General features: G+C 48.4%; 1 protein-coding gene across 1 annotated transcript in view; it reads left to right on the forward strand.

The window, feature by feature from the left end:
* The window catches only part of BCAS1 (brain enriched myelin associated protein 1), a 138,026-nt gene that overhangs the window by 46,126 nt on the left and 69,922 nt on the right, over positions 1-21,978 (forward strand). Inside the window, exon 3 of the mRNA XM_056107467.1 lies at positions 1,637-2,193. Coding sequence (XP_055963442.1) covers positions 1,637-2,193 — 557 coding nt within the window. The remainder of the gene's footprint in view (positions 1-1,636; positions 2,194-21,978) is intronic.

Genomic DNA, 21,978 nt, shown 5'->3' on the forward strand with positions numbered 1-21,978 from the left:
TTGGGACGTGGCCCCAGCGTGGCCAGGCAGTGTAAGGGCCTTAGCACGTGCCTCTGCAGGGACCATCTCAGTGCGGGCCAGGGCGTCAGAGACTTTGTTGGAGTAAATGCAGAGATAATCAGGGACCTGCCCAGGATCACACTACTTGGTCGAGAGAATCCAGGCCCTTGATGGTGACTCCCAAGGCCCCCTTGGCTCTTCCTCTCTGAGCACGATTCAGGGCCTGGGACAAGCGGCAGCACTAGAGAGACGGGTGAGCATGGAGGTCGGCAGGAACAGAAATGGCGGGTCAGGAAAACTCCAGGAACCCCCGAGGCTCACATCTCCTGCTGTGAGGGCATCTGTTGGCCCAGCGCCCAGTGGGCAGCTTCGTGGATGTCCCTCGGTCAGTCTCCAGAATGGTAAAGAGTTGTGGCCACGGAGTCTGAGTGGGGAGGTGGCCCGACTCCTGCTGCCTCTTGACTTACTGGTGAGCTGTGGAAGGTCCGCGGCCTGTAACTCTCTCACCCACCAGCAGCAGCATCGTGGCTCTCACACCAGCACTGCCCAGACGTCCACACCCTCCCCACTCTGCTCCATGCGCCTGTCTCTCCCATGCAGAGACCGAGTGGCCAGGCGGGCCTGCTATTGGTTTTCGTTAGCAGGAATCCAAGCTCAGAGAAACGGAGTGGCTTGGATTTCAGTATGCACGAATAACTTTTTTCCCCAAACGTCTTTTTTACAAAATGACCAGCAGAGCCCAGCACCCTTCCTACCTCTCAGATGACTCATTCCATGGCAGGGCCCAAGGGTGCTCCTGCATTTCATTGTGTTCATCCACCAACTTTCTATCCAGACTTCAGCACGAGGGCAAAAACATCCAATTGCATACTTTGAACTGTGGCTTTATCTCTTTGGGAATGATTCCTGTGTGCCCCCCCCCCCCGCCCCCCCGGGGACATGTGGCCGTGTCCAGAGATTGTTGTGATTGTCTCGGCAATGCAGCACTTGGGGAACGCAACAGACGACTAGTAAGAGAGGCCGGGGGTGCTGTCTTGTACCCTACAAACACATCATGGGTATCCCCATAAAGAATGACCCAGCTTGTGGGGCCAGAGAGGTAGGACAAGAGGATAGGTCACTTGCCAGGTTCAATCCCTGGCATCTCATAGGTCCCCCGAGCACCACCAGGAACAAGCCTCTGAGCACAGAGAGATGAGTTAGCCCTGGGCACCACTGGATGTGACCCCCACAGGAAAAAAGAATGACCCCCAAAGGTGAACAGTGACCAAGTGGAAAGACGCCACCCTGAACCCCAGCTCAGCCTCTCAGCTGAAGCCACACCCACTGACCTCTCCCAGATGGCCGGGGTGGTGACAGTTCCAAGTGTTGCTAGTAAGCGCCTGCTGTATGCTTTCCACGGAGACCGACTTCCCGCCTCCCTGGCCTTCCCTTCTTCTCCCGGGAAGCACCCATCAGCACCCCCGGCACCCCCTCTGCTCTGTGGATCCCAGGCAGGGAGCGGGTGGGGGAGGAGGGAGGGAGGGCGTGGTGTCCCGTCTACACAGGCTTTGTGCAGACAGCGCTAGCAGTGTATTATGCACCCTTGAGTTTCCTCGCCCGGCTGAATAACCACTGTGTGTGTTTATGTTGACAGTCGATTTGGGAATAAGTGTCCAGCAGGACACTGGGGACACTTCTTCCCCCCAGACAATGGAGCTCAGCACGGGCGCAGATGCCCAGGCCAGCGGAAAGAATCTTGGGCCAGAAGCCAGAACCCAGCCACCAGCTGCTAAGTCGCGTTTTTCCTTGACACTCTCTCGGCCTGTACCAGGACGTACCCGAGACCGCGCCTCAGATTCATCGCGGGCACCGGTGACGCTTGATGTCAGCCCCCAGAGAGCTCCGGAGAACAAAGACCCAAGTGAGAGGCCGGGTCTTCCGGCAGCAGCTGCACCCGGGCCCGACCCGGATAAAAGCCCAGGACGCAGCCCGGCCAGCGGAGACGGCGGCTCCGTCAGTGCACAGTTGGGGGGAGGAGCCCCCGCCAAGCCGAAGGACTCCAGCTTTTTGGACAAACTCTTCAAACCGGACAGGGGACAGGCCAAGGCACCCGCAGAGAACAACCCAGAACCCGCCAGCCTCCAGCCTCCAGCCCAGCCTGCCGACACCCCGGGACCAGTCAGGCTGTGCAACCATGGCTCTAACCAGACGGTAGGTGCTGGGTGCTGAGGGGAGTGGGGGACCCCCCAGGAGTGAGGATGCGGTTCAGCCATCCCCAAAGGCCTGGCCAACCCTTTGAGTGAATAACATTTAGCCAAGGGTCTTCCCAGCTCTGTGGGAGAAACATTTGTTGAAGACCTAAGACTACCAGGGCATCGTTTTGTGTCGGTAAAAGGAAGAGGCAAGGTTGTGTGCACGCAGAGGGACTGGTACCCACATCTCTCAAATACGGTGGAGGCGGGTGCATGACCATTCCTGGTTTGGCAAAGGAGGGAAAGGCATTAGCCATGGAAAAAATGGTACCTGGACATATCCAATGCTCTGTAGGTCTCCCGGCCAGGTTCGCATCTCCCAGCCCCAAGATCCCACATTTACTTGGCTCTTCCAGCCCAGATGGATGGAAACGATCTTTCGCCTTATATTGCAGTGGAAATAGAGAAAGAAGTTTTTACAGCTCTGGGCAGACTCTTTATGCACTAGCTCTTCTCGAAGAAGCTGTGTCAAAACTAGATTTGAAAAAAACAAAAAAAAGAGCAAGGATTGGGTTGGAGATAGAGTATAGTGGGTAAGGCACTTGCCTTGCATCCGGCTGACCTGGGTTCTATTCCCGGCATCCCAGATGGTCCCCTGAGCAGTGCTAGGAATGACTCCTGAGCTTAGAGCCAGAAATAAGCCCTGGGAACAAGCGGGCATGGCCAAAAACAAAAACAAAAAAGCAAGGATTCCCCCAAACCAGTTGGTCTTTTTCCTGAGTGAAGAGAGGCAAATTCCTTTTTATCTTTTAAAATGTGCTGGCTTTTAACCTCAAGAGAACATGTTGTATTTCCAAAGAAGGACCTCTAAGTTGATGCAGTGTATTGGAAGGCATTAGTTCATAGATAGTGGTGTTGGAAGACAGCAATAAAGCCAAGTGCCTGTGAGTTGAGGTGAGAAAGGGTATATGGTGAGGGGAGGAGGGAGGGAATGCTTATTTAATGGTCTTGTAATGTAGCTTGTATCTTGGCTATTGATCTAGTTTCTCCCTCAAACTAAGGGGGGAGAAGGAGAAAGACATGAGAGGTCTTTGGGGTATTGGTGGATGGAAGCAGGTGATGGGTGTGGTATTGGAGTGATACATACATGAAACTTTTATGGGCAGTATTGTAAATAACACATGCAGCAATCAAGACTGAGGCCCCCCCCCCCAAGAGCTCAGCCCAGTGATCACCACGGCTCTGGCTATCATTTTCCAAGTGACATATATTTCCATTATACCCGGCTCCATGTTATTATTATTATTATTTTCTTTGGGATGGAGCAATGGCACAGCAAGTAGGGTGTTTGCCTTGCATGCAGCCAACCTGGCTGACCGGAGTTCGATTCCTCTGCCCCTCTCAGAGAGCCTGGCAAGCTACCGAGAGTATCTCACCCACACAGCAAAGCCTGGCAAGCTACCCATGATGTATTCGATATGCCAAACACAGTAACAACAATGTCACTGGGCCCGCTCGAGCAAATCAATGAACAACGGGAGGAGAGTGCGATTATTTTCTTTAAGGAAAATGGGATATCACATTAATCTGTGGCTTTAATACTACATCCAGGTTGCTGTCAAGAAGCATGTTGTGACTATTGGGTACCAGCTGAAAATTCTGGGTAGCTGAAATTGGGGAAAGATAATAAGACTATTGCCCTTGTCCTTGTAATTTTGCTTTCTTTTAAAAAACACTTGAAATCAGAGTATATCATTTCTTATTCCTCCTGGGTCCTTTTTCCTACACCTCCACACCCTTTGTCCAGAGACTCTTAGTTCTGTCAATGGTTTGTTTATTTACTTACTGAAGCAATGCTTAGGGAGCTCAGTAGTCAATACTTGGCCAACCTGGGGAAAGATCCAATGCAAACACTTGAGTTTACGGCATGACTCCGACCCAGAGTGCTGGGGCTCACCAGGGCCACCCCCGCAATGGCCAGTGGGGCTGGTTGGAACAAAGTCAGCTGTGTGCCCCTGTGCTCGCTTCCTGACCCCCGTGGTGAATTTTTATTTGGAGGAGGAGGCCTTTCATCACATTACATTACACACATCTGAAATCATCCCATACTTGAGGGCCCCCATTTGTCTCTCTCGGATTCCCACAATCCCCCTGAGTTCCATCTATTTCGCTACAAATGGGGAGATATGCACTTAAAAAAATAATAATAACTGAGCAGAGGCTGGAGTGATAGCATAGTAAGCAGTGCATTTGCCTTGCAAGCAGCCAACCTGGGTTCAATTCCCAGCATCCCAGATGGTCCTTCAAGTACTGCCAGGAGTAATTCCTGAGTGCATGAGCCCGGAATAACCCCTGTGCATCTCTGAGTGTGACCCCAAAGTCAATAATAATAATAATAATAATAATAATAATAACAACAACTGAGCAATATTCTATTGTATCACCATGCCACCTCTTCTCTCCCTGGTCATCTCTGGATGGTCTTTTCCTTGTCTCCATATCCAACCTTCTGTAGGCGACTCTGGGGTCCATCTCATCACTGTTGCATTCTTGTTTTGAACATTATGACTCCAGCAGCTGGTTTCCAAAGTGTCTCCAGGCATCCTTACCAACAGGACCACTTGCACAGTTTTCTTTCAAGGCAGTCGGAGACTGTGTCATACTGAGTGTGACATGGGTGGTTGTGGTCAAGGCCCATGGCCCAGAAACATTCTATGCCATGAAAAAATCAGGAACTCAGGCGCCAGAGTGATAGCACAGTGGGTAGGGTATTTGTCTTGCGCGCAGCAGATCCGGGCTCAATCCCCAGCTTCCCATATGGTCCCCCAAGCACCACCAGGAGTAATTTTTGAGTACAGAGCCAGGAGTAACCCCAGAGCATCGCTGGGTGTGACCCCCAAAAAGTAAAATAATAATAATAATAATAATATAAAAAAATTTTTTAAATAAATCAGGAACTAGAAGTTTGGGGGGGTTTCATACCAAGGGCGATGAACATGGCACCAAGATTCATGACTATTCTAGAAATGATCTGGGGGCAGGGGGCGGTGGGAGATGTTCACCTAGACGTTTTCTGAGATAACCTCTAGCTCTGTGCTCAGGGATCACTTCTAGAGGTGTTTGGAGGCCCACCCGCAGTGGCAGTGATTGAGCCAAAGTTGACTGCATGCCAGGCGAGGACCTTACCTCCATAGTTTCTCTCTGTGACCCTGATTTTTTTCCCTGGATGGGGAAACTCTTGTTGAGGTCTTGTCACTGGACCTGTGTCCCAAGGCTGTTCTACGGCTGAGATGCTTTGAGGAGCCATTTTTCTTTTCAACACAAGTCAATCATCACCCAAGTTAGGAAAAGAAGGCAGAAACACTCTGGAGCTAGGCTTTGTCAAGTTGGTGTCCCTGTCCATCCGCGTCCTGAGCATTGTGGCCCTGCGTTTCCAGTTGGATGGCCACCCCCTTCCCCTGCATCAGAGCCAAGCCAGTGGTAGCAGAAAGCTGCTTCCTGCCCTTTGAGTACCAGGCAATTCCCTGGTGCAATCCCCAATGTCATGGGCAAGTTATTGCAATTCGTGTTCAGTTCTACTTGAAAGTAAACTCTTGAACTTAAAAAAAAAAAAAAAGTTGGTGTCTCTGACAGAGGACCTCGGGGACAGCATTTCAGGGGGAGGAAAGAATCCCAAATGGAGATGTGAGGCACAAGATGAAGACTTGGGTGGAAAATATGGGTTGAGTCTGATAGATTTCAAAGCTTGGTGTGAGCTGAAAATCAGAGTAGAGCTGGAGTGATACACAGCAGGGAGGGCGTTTGCCTTGCGTGCGGCCAACCCAGGTTTGATTCCCAGCATCCCATGTGGTCCCCTGAGCACCACCAGGAGTAATTCCTGAGTGCAGAGCTAGAATTAACCCCTGTTCCCTGTGCATCGCCAGGTGTGTCCAAAAAGCGAAAAAAAAAAAAAAAAAAACAGGGGCTGGAGCGATAGCACAGCGGGTAGGGCATTTGCCTTGCACGCGGCCGACCCGGGTTTGATTCCCAGCATCCCATATGGTCCCCTGAGCACCGCCAGGAGTAACTCCTGAGTGCAGAGCCAGGAGTAACCCCTGTGCATCGCCAGGTGTGACCCAAAAAGCAAAAAAAAAACCAAAAAAAAAACCCCAAAAACAGAGTAATCTTTTAGCTGATCCTGGCTGGTCTTCCCAGCTTAATACGGTAGTCACTTTTTTTTTTTTTTTTTGTAAATAGGGGTTTATGAGGAGTTATGGGCTCTGCTTGTTCAAGTTCTTATAAATGACATTTACGACTCCGTGGGTGTCATCACGCTGATGAGATGATGGATCTCTTATGACTATGGGCACTAACCACTGAGCTATTACCTCAGCCTAGCATTTGGGATGCTTTTTTTTTTTAACAGTTGTAGATTTACAATTTTTTGTGCTTGGGTTTCAATTATACAATGATCAGATACCCATCCCTCCACCAGTGCCTGTTTTTCACCACCATGGATAATATCCCTCCCACCCCATCCCCCCATCCCCCCCTGCCTCTGTGGCAGGGCAATCCCCTGTGTTCTCTCTCTCCGTTTGGGTGTTGTGGTCTGCAAAAGAGGCATTGAGTGGCAAACATGTTCAGTCCATAGTCTACTTTCGACATGCATCTCCCCTCCTGGGTAGTCACTTTTTAAGATACACCCATGCCTGTTTGCCTGTCACCCCAAACTGTTTTTTGCTTGTCAGTCGTCTCATCAGCATTTCAAATATTGAGCTGAGCTCAGAGGATCTCTGAACCAATCATCTCTGAACTAATCCCGGCTTTGTTTGTCAACTGGTGGGTTCCAATATCCGTGTTTGCAGACATCTCTAACCAAGAAACAAAACCAAACGAAAAATCAAATTAAGACTTCTCCGCAGAGACAATTGACAAACACAGTCTTGGAATTGTTAAACCTTGGCCAGTGAACTCCGCTGTGGTCTGAATTGGGTGGGGGTATCGGCTCTCCTAGCTGCATGAGGAGAGAGTCCAGCCCTCAGAAAGTGTCACAGATAGGGTCTCGCTCCCGGCGTCCCCGCACAGAGGGAAATATCTGTGTATTCATCCCAAGTTCTTAGGGAGCACCAGGCTCCAGCCTGTCAGCTGCCCTCCCGCTAGCTCCTTGCTGGATTGGAATTCCAGCCACAGACCCACGCAGGCGCAAATGGGGAGAAAGATGCCCCCGTTTCATTTGGGGGAAAACACACAAATCTTCTGTGTTTTCAGAACGACAATCTTATTTTTGTGCCGTATAAAACTACATTCAGAGCATAGCATCATTAAAACAAGGCCAGGATTCATGCACAAATGAAGCCTTGACTACATGGGCCAAAGAAAAGATAAATTATATGCCTGAAAGATTTCTCTGAGCTGTGATTCACACAAACCAACGTGTTGGCAGAGATGAGGGTTGTTTTTTTTTTCTTCAGTTTTTCTCTGCTCCCCACAATTGAACCAGATCTGTAAGATACAGATTTAAGACATTGATTCCCAAAGAAAAGGGTTGCAGAACGCAAGTTGGATCTTTATCAGTTCATAATTTTTAAACGTTGCCAAACATTGCATGTCTGTGGCCAACTGAGTCTTCCAGGATGGGGAGGGGGTGCTTAAAATGTTGCCAAGCACCAATTTCTGGGATTCAAACAAGAAGACTCCTTTTCTTTTAAATGCTTAGTAACATTCTGCCGTTGTTCTTTTATATTTGAAAGATAACTCATGGCCTTCATCCTTCTAGATCATTCGGTCAGTCTGTGAGAGGCAAATTGTAGCGGGAAGGTGATAACTAGATTCTAATTAATTCAGGCTACAGGGATGGAGGAGAGTAATCTGTGTTTTAGCTTTCTCTCCTGCATCTCTCTCTCTCACTCTCTCTGTCTCTGTCTCTCTGTCTCTCTCTGTCTCTCTCTCTGTCTCTCCCCCCACACCCTTTCATTCCTCCTCCTCCCCCTCTCTCTCCACTGAGCTTTTTGTCACCCACAAAATCAGCTGGGGTCCAAGTATTCACAATGTCTCACAATGTTCCCCTCCCCTAGGTCCAAATGGGTGAGTCTTAGCCTTTACTCTGCCGGGCTCCCCTTCACGCCTGGAATGGAGACCACCCCCTCCTTCATGAAATACTATTCCCTGGTCCCCAGGTGCTGCTGCCTCCCTAACCCTCGCCTTCATCCCTTTCCCCTCCAACTCAGTGCATTCTGGGACATCTGTGACAACACTGATTTCCTCGGGCCTCTCCCCCAGTTCCAAGAGTTGAGACCGTTCCCTGCCCACACAGACCATGCTGTCTCCTGCAGCCTCTGTCTACCCCATGGCCGTTGGGATACTCGCTGGGTCTGGCGAGTTCAGGATGCCCCAAACTGCACTTTCCATGGACACCCAATAACACAGCAGCAGCAACAGACCCATCCCTTTTGTCCACAGTCTGTCCTCATCTCCCTCGCGGTCACTCAGCCCACTTCTGCCTGGCGGAAGAGCTGGACAAGATGCCCAGGGCTGGAGAGGGAGGGTAGCGGGTGGGACACTTGTGGTTTGACCCCTGGCACCACATATGGTCCCTGAGCTCTGCCAGGAGTGATCCCTGAGCACTGCTGGGTGTGACCCTCATGCAAAACATAACAAAGAACCAAGATTTCCAGAGTCCTAAAGTAGTGGTTAAAAGCACCAGGACTGAGACAGAGAGATAGCACAGAGGATAAGGTACTTGCCTTGCATGTAGCCAACCAGTTGGATCCCCAACATCATAAATGATCCCTTGCGGGGCTGGAGTGATAGCACAGCAGGGAGGGCATTTGCCTTGCACGCGGCCAACCCGGGTTCGATTCCCAGCATTGCCAGGAGTAATTCCTGAGTGTATGAACCAGGAGTAACCCCTGTGCATGGCTCCAGGTGTGACCCAAAAAACAAAAAACAAAGTCCCTTGAGCCCCCCTAGGAGTGATCCCTGAGCCTGAACACAGCTGGGTGTGATCCAAAAAGCAAAGATGAGGGAATGACTCGAGAGTGAACGTTACAGTAGGTTTCAGCTCTGCCACTGGCTTCCACTCACTGCACGACCTAGGGTGGTTTAGCTCTCCTCCGAAGGTCTCAGTTTCCTCATCGGGAAAGAGAGCATCGTAATAGCTCCAGGCATTATTGACATTATTCATCCTGTGAAAAATCGCTCCTGGAATGTCCTAGACACTGAGGCATTGCCTTTTGAAGAAAAGAAAGTGTAGCTCTTGCTAGCATCCTGTGTGTTCTTTCCCTGGCCCCACCTTTTAGTGTTTTTTTTTTTCTTTCCCTTCCGGCCCGCTGGAGCGATAGCACAGCGGTAGGGCATTTGCCTTGCACGCAGCCAACATGGCCGACCCGAGTTCGATTCCTCCGCCCCTCTCGGAGAGCCCGGCAAGCTACCGAGAGTATTCGATATGCCAGACACAGTAACAACAAAGTCTCCAATGGAGACGTTACTGGGCCCGCTCGAGCAAATCGACGATCAACAGGAGGGCCTCTTTTTTTTTCCCTTTCAGAGTCTGCCACTAAACTCCCAGACATGGCACAGGAGGACTGTGATCACAAATGCACAGCAAAGCATGACTACTACCTATTCCAAGGCACAAATCCTAATTTGGACTTCAAAAATCTTCTAAGGAGGATGCAAGAATTATAGGATAATGGGGGCTGGAGCGATAGCACAGCGGGGAGAGCGTTTGCCTTGCACATGGCTGACCTGGATTCGATTCCCAGCATCCCATGTGGTCCTCCGAGCACCACCACAAGTGATTTCTGAGTTCAGAGCCAGGAGCAACCCTTGTGCATTGCCAGATGTGACCCAAAAATAATATATATATATATATATATATATATATATATATTGCTTTGGGGGGAAATGGAATTTCGATGTCCAAGTGCACAAGTCCACCTCCTTAGTCTGATCAATAAGTCTCTCCCAATCATTCCTCTGCCTGATTTTCCTCTTGTTCTTGAAATTTCTCCAGCCAGTATCTGACCCCCGGCCATGCTATCTGTTGCTAAGCATTTTTTCCTCCTTTATCTCTTTGTGTGTTTGTCAAAAATTACTTTTCTGCAAGTGCCAATTTCTCCACGAAACACTAGCTTTTCCCACTGTTGGATGGTTTCCTATGACACGAATCCCTCTTGCATGTCTTGGCCTATAGGAGGGTAAGTCAAATTCTATGATGAAATCAATTGGAAGAGACCATCACATAGAAATGCCAGGATTTACAAGGGGATTCCTGTAGTTTGACCATTTTACAGATTGAAGAAATTGAAGTTTCAGATAAACCAAATTACTTGATCTAAGCTAAACAACAAAGAAAGAACATCTACCCCCAAAGACACGTGCTTGCCATCAGATTTTACCAGTCATTTAAAACTTGTACAATAAGATAGTAATGATGGAACACTAGGTATTATTTTCATGGGGAAATGCTCTTCAAAAATGTCGGTTTGTGCAAAATTGGAGATAGCAAGCTCTCCACGAATTTAAAGTTTAAAAATGCCTGAGCTCATTCTAGCCTTAGAAGGCCATGTGAATTATGTGCTTACATTTTGTTTTGTTTGTCTGAGGGCCACGAGGCCAGTCCATTTCAAAAGATAAAGGAAATGACCAAGCCCCCCAAGAAGTCCATCTTAAATCAGTCAAGTCTGGGATTAAGCCGGGTTCTCAGCTCCAAAACTCTAAGTTTGAGAAATTGGGTAAATTTTACCCATAGAAACATTTGGCACAGAAATATTTTAAATACTTACAGAAGCAACAGCGACGCAGTATAGAACAAGTTGCCTGTGTGTTCACATTCTACCAGTCATCAGCTACCTAGTAACTTTTTTTTTGTTGTTTTTTGGGTCACACCCAGCAATGCACAGGGGTTACTCCTCGCTCATGCACTCAGGAATAACTCCTGGCAGTGCTCGGAGGAACATATGGGATGCTGGGAATTGAACCCGGCTTGGCCACGTGCAAGGCAAACGCCCTACCCGCTGTACCTGATAAAATTTTAAAAAATAATAATCACTCCCATCTTTTAACAGCTATTCCCATACTATGTTATAAACATGTTATATATCTTGTAATAACACAACAAGGCAGATATGCTTATTATCATTTGATGAGGAAGCTAGGGCTTGGAGAACTGCAGTTGATAACTCAAGGCCATACGGCTAAAGCAGTGGTACAACCACAATAAAATCCATCGGTTCCCAACATCTGTTGCACTCCATCCTTTAAGAACCCTTTTTTTTTCATCCACAAAGAAAACCTGGTGCTAGCACTGTGGGCAGTTGGAAAGCTTGGCAAAGTTTAGGGGAAATCAGCAGTAGAGTGAGGCAAGATTTTTTAAAGCCTCTTTTGCAAATTGTCCTAAATCTGGAAACAAGGAATGAAACACACCAAGTAGCTTCGCAATACTAGGGTGTTTGAGCAAAGTATCATTTGGCATCCTTTGGTATTCGGTATTTCGCCTGGATTTGAGCGGTGTATGATTTAGCATGCTGTCAAGAGTGGCTTCCTGGGGCAAATGTACATTGGAAGAATTCTCAAGGGTGAGGAGGGAAGGGGCATAGATTGGTTCAACAGCATCACAGCATCCAGATGCCTATATATCCCTTCCCCGGTGTCATCTTGAGGCTGAACTGGTTCACATGCTTGGCCCTCGTTCCAAGTAGGGTATCACCATAAGGTCCTGTCAAACATAGAGTTTCCTAGACCTACCCATTGGGAAGGAGGAACTTCATGCCTCTGTGCTAGGTGGAAGGAGGGTCTGAAAGATTTCTTCAGCCAAAAATCAGACTATCAGAAGAGATGGATTTTATATGACAGAAACCAGAAATGCTTTCCATCCACCTCCTGATGAGGAGATCATGAGGCGAGAGGAGTCAGCAGCTGTTGGGGGGCACCTGCCCCCATCCCCACCACCTGCTCATTGATGCGATTGTTCTCATCCTACAGTTCTTATTCAGACTGGACTCTGCCCCTCTCGAGAACTAGAATTGGCCTCATACACACACACAGACACACACACACACACACACACACACGCACGAAGTTTAGAACTCACAAAGGAATTCCATTCTTACAGTGCCTCACATAGGCTGGGTTGTTTGTTTCTTACTCTCTTCTATTCTGTTTTGTTTGGTGGTTTTTAGTAGTGGTGTTGAATCACTAAATTATTTTCCCATCTACGCATGGCGCCACTGTGTTGTTTGAAAAACCCGATTCTAGCATAATCGCCCTTCTGCATGGCGTCAGTGAGCCCGAGCTGGGACTGTTTCCTGCATGACTGGGTATCCCCACACCTGGCACAGTGCCTGGGGTGTGAGCACACAGGGATGTTTGTTAGCAGAATCTCTGGCAGGGAGGCACACGCTCGGGCTCTGATGTCTTAATCGACCACCTAGATCACTAGATAAATATAGCAATGTAAAAGTATATCATTTTATTTTATTATTGTTTTTGGGGGGGCCACACCCAGCCATGTTCAGGGCTTATTCCTGGCTCTGTGCTCAGGAATTATTCCTGACATGCTCTGGGTCCATATGGGGTGCTGGGGATTAAACCTTGGTTGACTAAATACAAGGGAAACAACCTCCCCACAGTACTATGGCTCTGGCCATGTATGCATATAATTTTATTCATTCATTAATGAATAAATAAAAAATATCGCTGGAGCGATAGCACAGAGGTAGGGCGTTTGCCTTGCACGCAGCCAACATGGCCGACCCGAGTTCGATTCCTCCGCCCCTCTCAGAGAGCCCGGCAAGCTACCGAGAGTGTCTCGCCCGCACAGCAGAGCCTGGCAAGCTCCCCGTGACGTATTCGATATGCCAGACACAGTAACAACAAAGTCTCACACTGGAGACGTTCCTGGGCCTGCTTGAGCAAATCGATGAACAACAGGAGGGCCTTCTTCTTCATTCATTCATTCATTTATTTATTAAAGGTCACACCTGGCAATGCTCAGGGATTACTCCTGACACTGTATTCAGGAATTACTCCTGGCCATGCTTGGGGGATCCTATGGGATGCCGGGGATCGAATCTGGGTTAGCTGCATGCAAGGCAAATGCCCTCCCCACTGGGCTATCGCTCTCGCCCTCCCATGCATATAATTTTAAAGTTAAATTTTACCTGCTCTTGAATGAACAAATTTATAGATAGGATGAGCAAAATTTTATCCAAAGGGCCTTCTTAAAAATTCCAGCATTGTCCATAATAGATAAATTGGGCCCATCTGAAAGATTCATAGGTGAGATTTTCAATACTGCTATAGTACATTATAGTACATATAGCATGTACGCATATGGGTATAGATGCATATGGGTATAGCATAGTCCCGCTGAGCATGGCAAACAAGGATGACATTAGAACAGAATGTTGGCCTGTGGAGAGAGTCATAACATCATGTTCAATAGGAAAAGCCCATTTCATAGTCATCAGAGAAGAACGATTCTTTGGGGGAAAAGAAATGATGGCCATCTGCCTACCCACACATCCTCACGGTTTCACCCATAAACAGGGCTGTAGAATTACAACCTGCAAATTAGTCGCAATAGCAGCTTCAGTGCTGGAATAATAGGCACATGCATGTTTTCACTCTGCTCAACGCTTTCTCCCCAGTCTAAAGTTCTTCCACCTCTAGAGTCAAAAGTCGGGTGGGCACCAACCACAAATTAGACGATTTCCTGATTTTTCCACTAGGGTGCACTGTGGGGCTGGAAACTGGCTCCAGGGACTGGTCCCGCAGGTTGTAAATTCCCTAATTCTAGTGTCCAGAGAGCGTGGGGCAGAGCCTGGGGCGGAAATTACACTGACATTTAAATATGTGCATATTTTTAAATAAATAACAGGAATATGTCCAGCTAATGCGTACCAACCTCCCACAAGCACTCAGACAGAGACGTTCTTTTGAGGAAGGGCTTTATTTACGCCCTTTCATCGCTGGCATTTTTTTTTAATGCCGGTGCTATTTGTATAATTTTCCATTTCCCCTCACCCACCCCCGGGCTCTAAAGATGCATTTTTGGGGGGGACCTATTGATGTGAATTGAGCAGGAACCACTGGGGAAAATAAAAACGCAGACGACCTACAGGGTAAGCCTCGCCTCGCCTTTTTTTTTTTTTTTTTTACCATTTTGGTTGGAAATTGTTTTAAAATCCCAAATGTTTCGAGTACCCCCCCACCCCAAAATATTTTTAGTCATCAGTGCTCTTCGCACTCCTTGGCCTTATCTGTTTGCTGGCTTTCTTAGACAAATCGAAGGACGCATTCTGTGTTCTAGAGCTAGCCAGAGCCCAGTTTTCTACCCCCCGGACTCTGATAACAGCTTTGTGCTCTCAAAAGAGGAAAAGCCAAGAAAAGACTTACTAAAGGTCTGGAGACCGTTATTGTCTCGCAAATGAAGCCTTTGTGTGGCTGGGCTGGGAAGCCCGGCCGGCACTTCCTGTCCCAGGTAGGCTGTGGCTCAAATTTCTAACAGATGGTGCCGTGGGGTAACGGGAGTCTGTTCTTGCATCTTTCGGACAAATTTCCCTGTGTTAAACCTGGGTTAGGCACCGCCTCTAGGTACCAACTCTGCATTGTGTGCCCGCCCCCACCACACACACACACACACACACACACACACACACACACACACACACACATCACCCCAAGCGGGCAGCCCTGAGGGAAGTCAGCTCTCTCCAAGTACCTGCAGACAGGCCTGTGAGGGCCTGGACCCTCCGGCCTTCTTGTCTGCTCACTTCACCTGCAGCCCTGACTTCCCTCCCGGAGGCAAGGATCCCCTTCCCTGTGTCGAGTTAAAAGAACAAGCGAGAAGCTCCATCTGGGTTTTATTGGAAGGAATCAAATTATGAGAAGGCAGCCTGTTTTTCAGCCTGACAAATAGTGATCCCCTAACCCATGTTCCTGTCTGTTTGCCCTTTGAAGTCAATTGAAGGAGGGGGCGGAATAAAACCAAGGCCTTTCCACCAGATGAAAAAGTAGCTGACACCGTGAACACTTGTTTGCTTCAAAGAAGTTCCCAGATATTTCCCCGCGGAACATTTGTTTTGCTGTTGAAATGTTCTGTTTGCTAAGAATGATCTGGAAGCCTGAATGGGATGGAGACGACCCTACCCATTACCTGAGTATTTCAGGCACGGGACAGAACCAGGGGAGCCGTGGGTTGAATCGCTTCCCCAGCTAGTGGTAGTTGGGTGTTAGGGCGCAGATCGTGATCTCCCTTTAACGACAAAGAGACTCCGGAGACTGCAAACAGCAAGCAAGGTTTGTTGTAAGACTGGCTAGCCAGGGTCAAGCCGCCTACACAGACACGCAGGTCAGTTAGGTGAGGCAAGACCCCGAACTTCTTCAAAGGGGATCTTATATAGGCCTTCACTGGCCGTTACAGCAAAGCCCGCGCATTTCATAGCCAATAGATTTGTAACAACATATGCTTTCCTAACCAATCCAATTAAGGGTACATCACTTCTTAGCCTATAGTTTAAGATCAGCATTTTGCGTCTGTGCTTAGGAACTGACAGGTTTTTAAGGCAGTCCTGGGTCTTGCAACATGGGTCTTGTGAGAGACATCCGGTTATCTGGTCTGACCCCCACCCTTCGAGTACCTGTATCTGAATTCCTTGCTCAGGGGCAGAAAAACCAGTTATTTTGCAGGGCAGGCTCCTATAAAGCGGATCTGAAAAAGCTTATCTAGACCTGTTCCTTGAAAAACAAGTTATTTTGCAATGCAGGTTCCTATTGAGCTAAGCTAAATTAATTCTGGTGGTAGTCCATTTTGGGCCTGTCCCTTACATTGGGTCTTCTGGCTGTTTTATGAAATTGGCGATTCGATGCCTACCTTTTGTTTTGTTTTGCTTTTACTGGGCAATACTCTCCCCTGGGAACAAAGTAAATCATAAAATCACAGATGCATCTACCAGTGGCACCCCAGTAGGTAATGTGTGTATTTCGAAATGTATCTTTCTAGGGTTTCTTTGACAACTACAAATGTCAATGCATAATCCTATTTACAGAAAGCGTAATGCACTCGACTCTGTTTTCTTTCTACTCAGCAGCTGAGAGAATCAATAGCTACGCTCACTCCCCTTCCTTCACTGTTGCTGAGGAATATTCCCCTTCTGGGGCAGGGCCGCCTTCGCCTTGATGGTTCAACCCTGGAAGCTGTTGGGTTGTTTGCAGTTTGGGTCTCAGAGAAGTCAAAGTTTTCCATCCTACTGGATGAGACTTGAGCTTAAGCTTTGGTTGGTTGGTTGGTTGGTTTGGGTTTAGGAGGACGAGGGGCATGTGTGTGACTGCATCTAGCAGTTCAACTCTCAGAAGTGGAATTACTGGGGGCCAGAGAGCTAGTACAGTAGTTACGGTGCATGCCTTGCTCATGACTGACCCGGGTTTGATTCCCGGCACCCCATATGGTCCTGGAGCACACCAGGAGTGATCCCTGAGTGCAGGACCCAGGAGTCAGCCCTGAACACTGTCAGGTGTGTCCCAGAAAGGAAAAGAATGTAATTGTTGGGTAAAGAGGGTATGCTTAGGGTATTCTGGATAACGTCAAATCACCCTTTATTGGAATTGAACTATTTTATTCACCTATTAGCAATGCCTGATAAATGGCTGCTTTATCTCTCTTCCCAGACTTTCCCTGAAAAATGTTTTCAAGCATTTAGATTTTTTATTTCCACAGGGGGGAAAAATTTTGAATTTCCAAGGAGAGATAGTACTAGGTCAAGGCACTTGCCTTGGAAGTAGCTGACCCAACTGGATCGTTGGCACTGCCTGGCATGACCCTTCCCCAGCCACCACCACCCAAAAAGGAAAAAGAATCTTTTAAAAAATTTTGCCACACCCAGGAAAGCTCAGGGATTATCCCTGGCTCTGTACTCAGGAATTACTCCCTGGCGGTGCATGGGAGACCCTATGGGAGGCTGGGAACTAAACTTGGCTTGGCCACATGCAGAGCAAGTGCCCTACCCACTGGACCAATAAATTTAAATTTCCAGTAAAATAAATAAATGTATTAGGCTCTGGCCCGATAAATCCTTTTCCATCATGAAAGGTTAAGTTCATGCATATGAAATCACCCAAAGCCATCTCTCCCACGCCCCCCCCCCCCCCCCGTGGACCTGTGTATAAAAGGACAGCTCGACATCTGGCCAGGACACTGGCTGGACTCAAACCCAAAGCCCACCCCAAAGACCAGCACCCGTAGCTGGTGTCTGCGTGCCCGTTTCCCTCTCACCCTCTCGTCTGTAGCCCCTCTCATCTTTTCTCCATCCAGGCAAAGCACCCAGTTTAATTCTGCACCTCGCGTGCGTGGAGCCTTGGGGGAGAGTTTTGCTCCCTCCAGCATATTCCTCCAGACACTCAGCAGCTGAGAGAGTCGATATAGCTACGTTCCTCCCCTTCCTTCACCATTGCTGAGGAATATTCCCCTTCTGGGGCAGGGCCGCCTTCACCTTGACGGTTCAGCCCTGGACGCTGTCGGATTGTTTCCAGTTTGGGTCTCAGAGGAGTTGAAGTTTTCCATCCTACTGGATGAGACTTGAGCTTAAGCTTTGGTTGGTTGGTTGGTTGGTTGATTGGTTGGTTGGTTGGTTGGTTGGTTGACTGGTTGGTTGGGGTTTAGGAGTCATACCCAGCAGTGCTGGGGGGAACTTCAATCCTGCTCTATCTCATGGTTCTGCCCCACGCCTCAGCTGGGCTTCACCAAGCCCAATACCTATTTTTTTTAATTGAATAACCATGAGATAAGGTTACAAAGCTTTGATGTTTGAGTTTCAGTCATACAATGATCAAACACCCTTCCCTCCACCAGTGTACATTATCCACCACCAATGTCCCCAGTATATACCTTCCCCCCTTTCTAACCCTCTCCCTGCCTCCAGGGCAGACAATTTCCACCATATTCTCTCTCTCTCTCTCTCTCTCTCTCTCTCTCTCTCTCTCTCTCTCTCTACTTTTGGGCATTATGGTTTACAATACAAATACTGACAGGCCATCATATTTGGTCTTTTATCTATTCGCAACACAGATCTCCCATCCCGACCAATTCCTCCAACCATCATTGACTTAGTGATCCCTTTTCTATCCCAGCTGCCTTCTCCCCCAGCTCATGAGTCAGGCTTCCAATCACGGAGCAATATTCCTGGCCCTTGTCGCTACTGTCCTTGGGTGTCAGTCTCCTATTATGTTACTTTATGTTCCACAAATGGGTGCAGACCTTCTATGTCTGTCCCTCTCTTTCTGATTCATTTCACTTAGCATGATATTCTCCATGACCATCCACTTAGAAGCAAATTCATGACTTCCTCTTTCCTAACAGCTGCATAGTATTCCATTGTGTAGATGTACCAAAGTTTCTTTAACCAGTCGTCTGTTCCCGGACACTCGGGTTGTTTCCAGATTCTGGCTTTTGTAAACAGTGCTGCAATGAACATACAGGTGCAGAGGTCACTTCTACTGTGCTTTCTAGCACCCTGGGGAGACATTACCAGAAGTGGTATTGCGGGGTCATGTGGAAGCTCAATTTCTAATCCAAATCTACTTCTTTAGTTCGCTCCGTCTGTCCTCCCAGTGGTGCCCCCCTGCCCCGTGTCCATCAGTTCTTTTACCGTAGCTGAGAGCAGCTGACTCTCTTACCCCAGCCCTCCCAAACCCGCTGCACTCTCTCCTTCTTCTGAGCTGTTCCATCTCTTTCTTCAGACCAGATGTCTGCCAGCCCCACCTCCTTACCTGGGACCTTGGCGCTAGGGCCCAGGACAGACCCAGCTTGGCCTCATGCCTCCCCCAGCCTCGTGGTCAGTCCCCTCAGGCATAGTGGACACTGGAGAGTCCTGGGGGAAGGCTACGAGTCTCCGTATCTGAGTTCCAGCTCCTGAAATGTGAATTTTATTGGTCTGGGGTATCCGGGAAAGGGAGCAAGCTGAGAGTCGGCAGTGGAATTTCCAGCCTTTTCTTCAGAGGGCGAGAGGGCTGGAGCAATAGCACAGCGGGCAGGGCGTTTGCCTTGCATGCGGCCCACGTGGCTGACCTGGGTTCGATTCCTCTGCCCCTCACGGAGAGCCCGGCAAGCTACCAAGAGTATCTCGCCTGCACAGCAAAGCCTGGCAAGCTCCCCGTAACGTATTGGATATGCCAAACACAGTAGCAACAAGTCTCACAATGGAGACGTTACTGGGCCCGCTCGAGCAAATCCATGAACAACGGGAGGACTGTGCTACAGTGCTTCCTCAGAGGGCTTGTCTGGTTCTGCCAGCCTTCTTCCACTAGGAGGCAGGATGCTTCCAGAAAAAAAAAGAAGGAAAAAAAGCAGGAAAGGTCTGTGATTCAGGGCTCGCTCTGGTGCTCTCGGACAGAAAGAGAAACAGCAGCAACTGGTGGCCACCGAATGTTCCCGCCTCCTGGCGCCTTGTTATAAATCCCTTCTGGGGATTATCACATTTGCTCCCAACAGCTCTCAGAGCAGCTGCATGGCCTGACCGAGAAGTCAAGGTCCCCACAGGTGGGGGCAGGAGGCAGGCAGGAGCAGGTGTGAGGAACGGAGAGGGGGGTGGGCAGGCTGCTGGGCCAGGCAAAACTGGGTGCAGACAGAGCGTCATAGAGTCAGGACTCTCCAACGGTTGTTCGGGAAGATGAGTGCCTCAGTGGATGGAAATGAAACAGCTTAGGGGATGGAGCGATAACACAGCAGGTAGGGCGTTTGCCTTGCACGCGGCTTACCCGGGTTCAATCCCTGGCATCCCGTAGGGTCCCCTGAGCACCGCCAGGAGTAATTCCTGAGTGCAGAGCCAGGAGGAACCCCTGAGCATCGCTGGGTGGGACCCAAAAAGCAAAAGCAAAAAAAAAAAAAAAGAAAAGAAAAGAAACATCTTCTTCTCTTTTGTTTTCTGGTCCCGGGACACCTCAATTCAACCCAGGAAAACAATTCTCCATTGATTTGATTCTTTGCACCACTTTTTTTTTTTTACCATTTTTATTGACTGGAGCGATAGCACAGCAGTAGGGCATTTGCCTTGTGCACAGCCAGCCTGGCCGAGCCGGGTTCGATTCCTGCACCCCTCTCGGAAAGTCCGGCAAGCGGAACCGAGAGTATCTCACCCGCACGTCAAAGCCTGGCGAGCTACCCGTGACGTATTCGATATGCCAAAGACAGTAACAAGTCTCAAAATGGAGACGTTACTGGGCCCGCTTGAGCAAATCAATGAACAACAGGAGGACAGTGTTTGACAGTGTTTTTTTTTTTATTGACTCACTGTAAGATGGACCCTTCCAGAGCTATTCCTGATTGGGTTTCAGTCATACAGTGTTCCAAAACCCGTCCCTCCACCAGGGTACATTTCCCAGCACCAGCGTCCCCAGGTTCCCTCCCATCATCCCCCATCCCCTACCCCCTCATGCCGGCCTCTATGTGCCACTTTCTTAATAACTCCTCAAGATAAATATATATCACTTGTATCACTTGCCATCCCGTTGCTCATCGATTTGCTTGAGCGGGCGCCTGTAATGTCTCCATTCGTCCCTGTCTCGTGCTAGTGTAGCCCAAAGGTGTCTGTTCACTCCAGAAACATGAAGAGCCTCAAACCATTCATTCGGGGTCTTGACAAAGAAGTCCGACTATCTCATAGGTGGGCGGCCAGGCATTCTTTTAATGTCCCCGGGGAATCCAGTCGGTAATGGCTCTAGTCCAGCGGTCATCTCCAAATCGCATTACGTGTCCAGCCCATCTGATTTTTGATGACTTGGCAAATGAGGCAGCATTCCCTGATCCTCGATCACCGATGGAGGATGAAACTCCAGATTTCTGGAGCTGGAGAGATAGCACAGCGGGTAGGGTGTTTGCCTTGCATGCAGTCAACCCGGGTTCGATTCCCAGCATCCCATATGGTCCCCTGAGCACCGCCAGGAGTAACTCCTGAGTGCAGAGCCTGGAGTAACCCCTGTGCATTGCTGGGTGTGACCCAAAAAGCAAAAAAAAAAAAGAAAGAAAGAAAGAAAGAAAGTTCAGATTCCTTCTCTCACTTGAGTGATGCATGATACTCCAAGCATAGCTCTTTTGATTCTTCTTTGGGAGACCCAAATAGCGTTCTCATATAAATATATATGTTTATATAAACATATATATAAACACATATCTCATATAAATATATATTTATACAAATATATTTATATATTTATACAAATATAAATGTATGTTTATATATTTATATATTTATACAAATATAAATGTATATTTATATATGTTTATATATATCTGTCTGGAGCAATAGCACAGTGGGTAGGGCATTTGCCTTGCACACAGCCAACCCGGCTGACCCAGGTTCAATTCCTCCGCCCCTCTCGGAGAGCCCGGCAAGCTATGGAGAGTATCTCACCCGCACGGCAAAGCCTGGCAAGCTCCCCGTGGCATATTGGATATGCCAAACACAGTAACAATAAGCCTCACAATGTTACTGGGCCCGCTCGAGAAAATCGATGAACAATGGGAGGACAGTGACAGTGACAGTGATATATATCTCACAGCAGAGTAAAGCAGGTATTTATATTAACTCCAGGTTAATATAGACTCCAGGTAAAGGTACTGGTACTAAGAGAGGGAGCAACCCCAACGAGAACCCCCAATTAAAAGGGAGTGGAACTGAGAGAAGGAGGGAAAATGACCCGGGCAGCGATGAAGGAACAGATCACTCATGATGGGGAAGAAACAGTCCCTCCACCCGACACAGATTAGTTCTGACAAAAAAGGATTTTTAAAGAGTCAGTATCAATGTCTTCCATATGTGAGAAAGTTAAG

This window comes from Sorex fumeus, unplaced genomic scaffold (assembly GCF_029834395.1).
Source record: "Sorex fumeus unplaced genomic scaffold, SorFum_2.1 ptg000166l, whole genome shotgun sequence".
NCBI classification, from domain to species: domain Eukaryota; kingdom Metazoa; phylum Chordata; class Mammalia; order Eulipotyphla; family Soricidae; genus Sorex; species Sorex fumeus.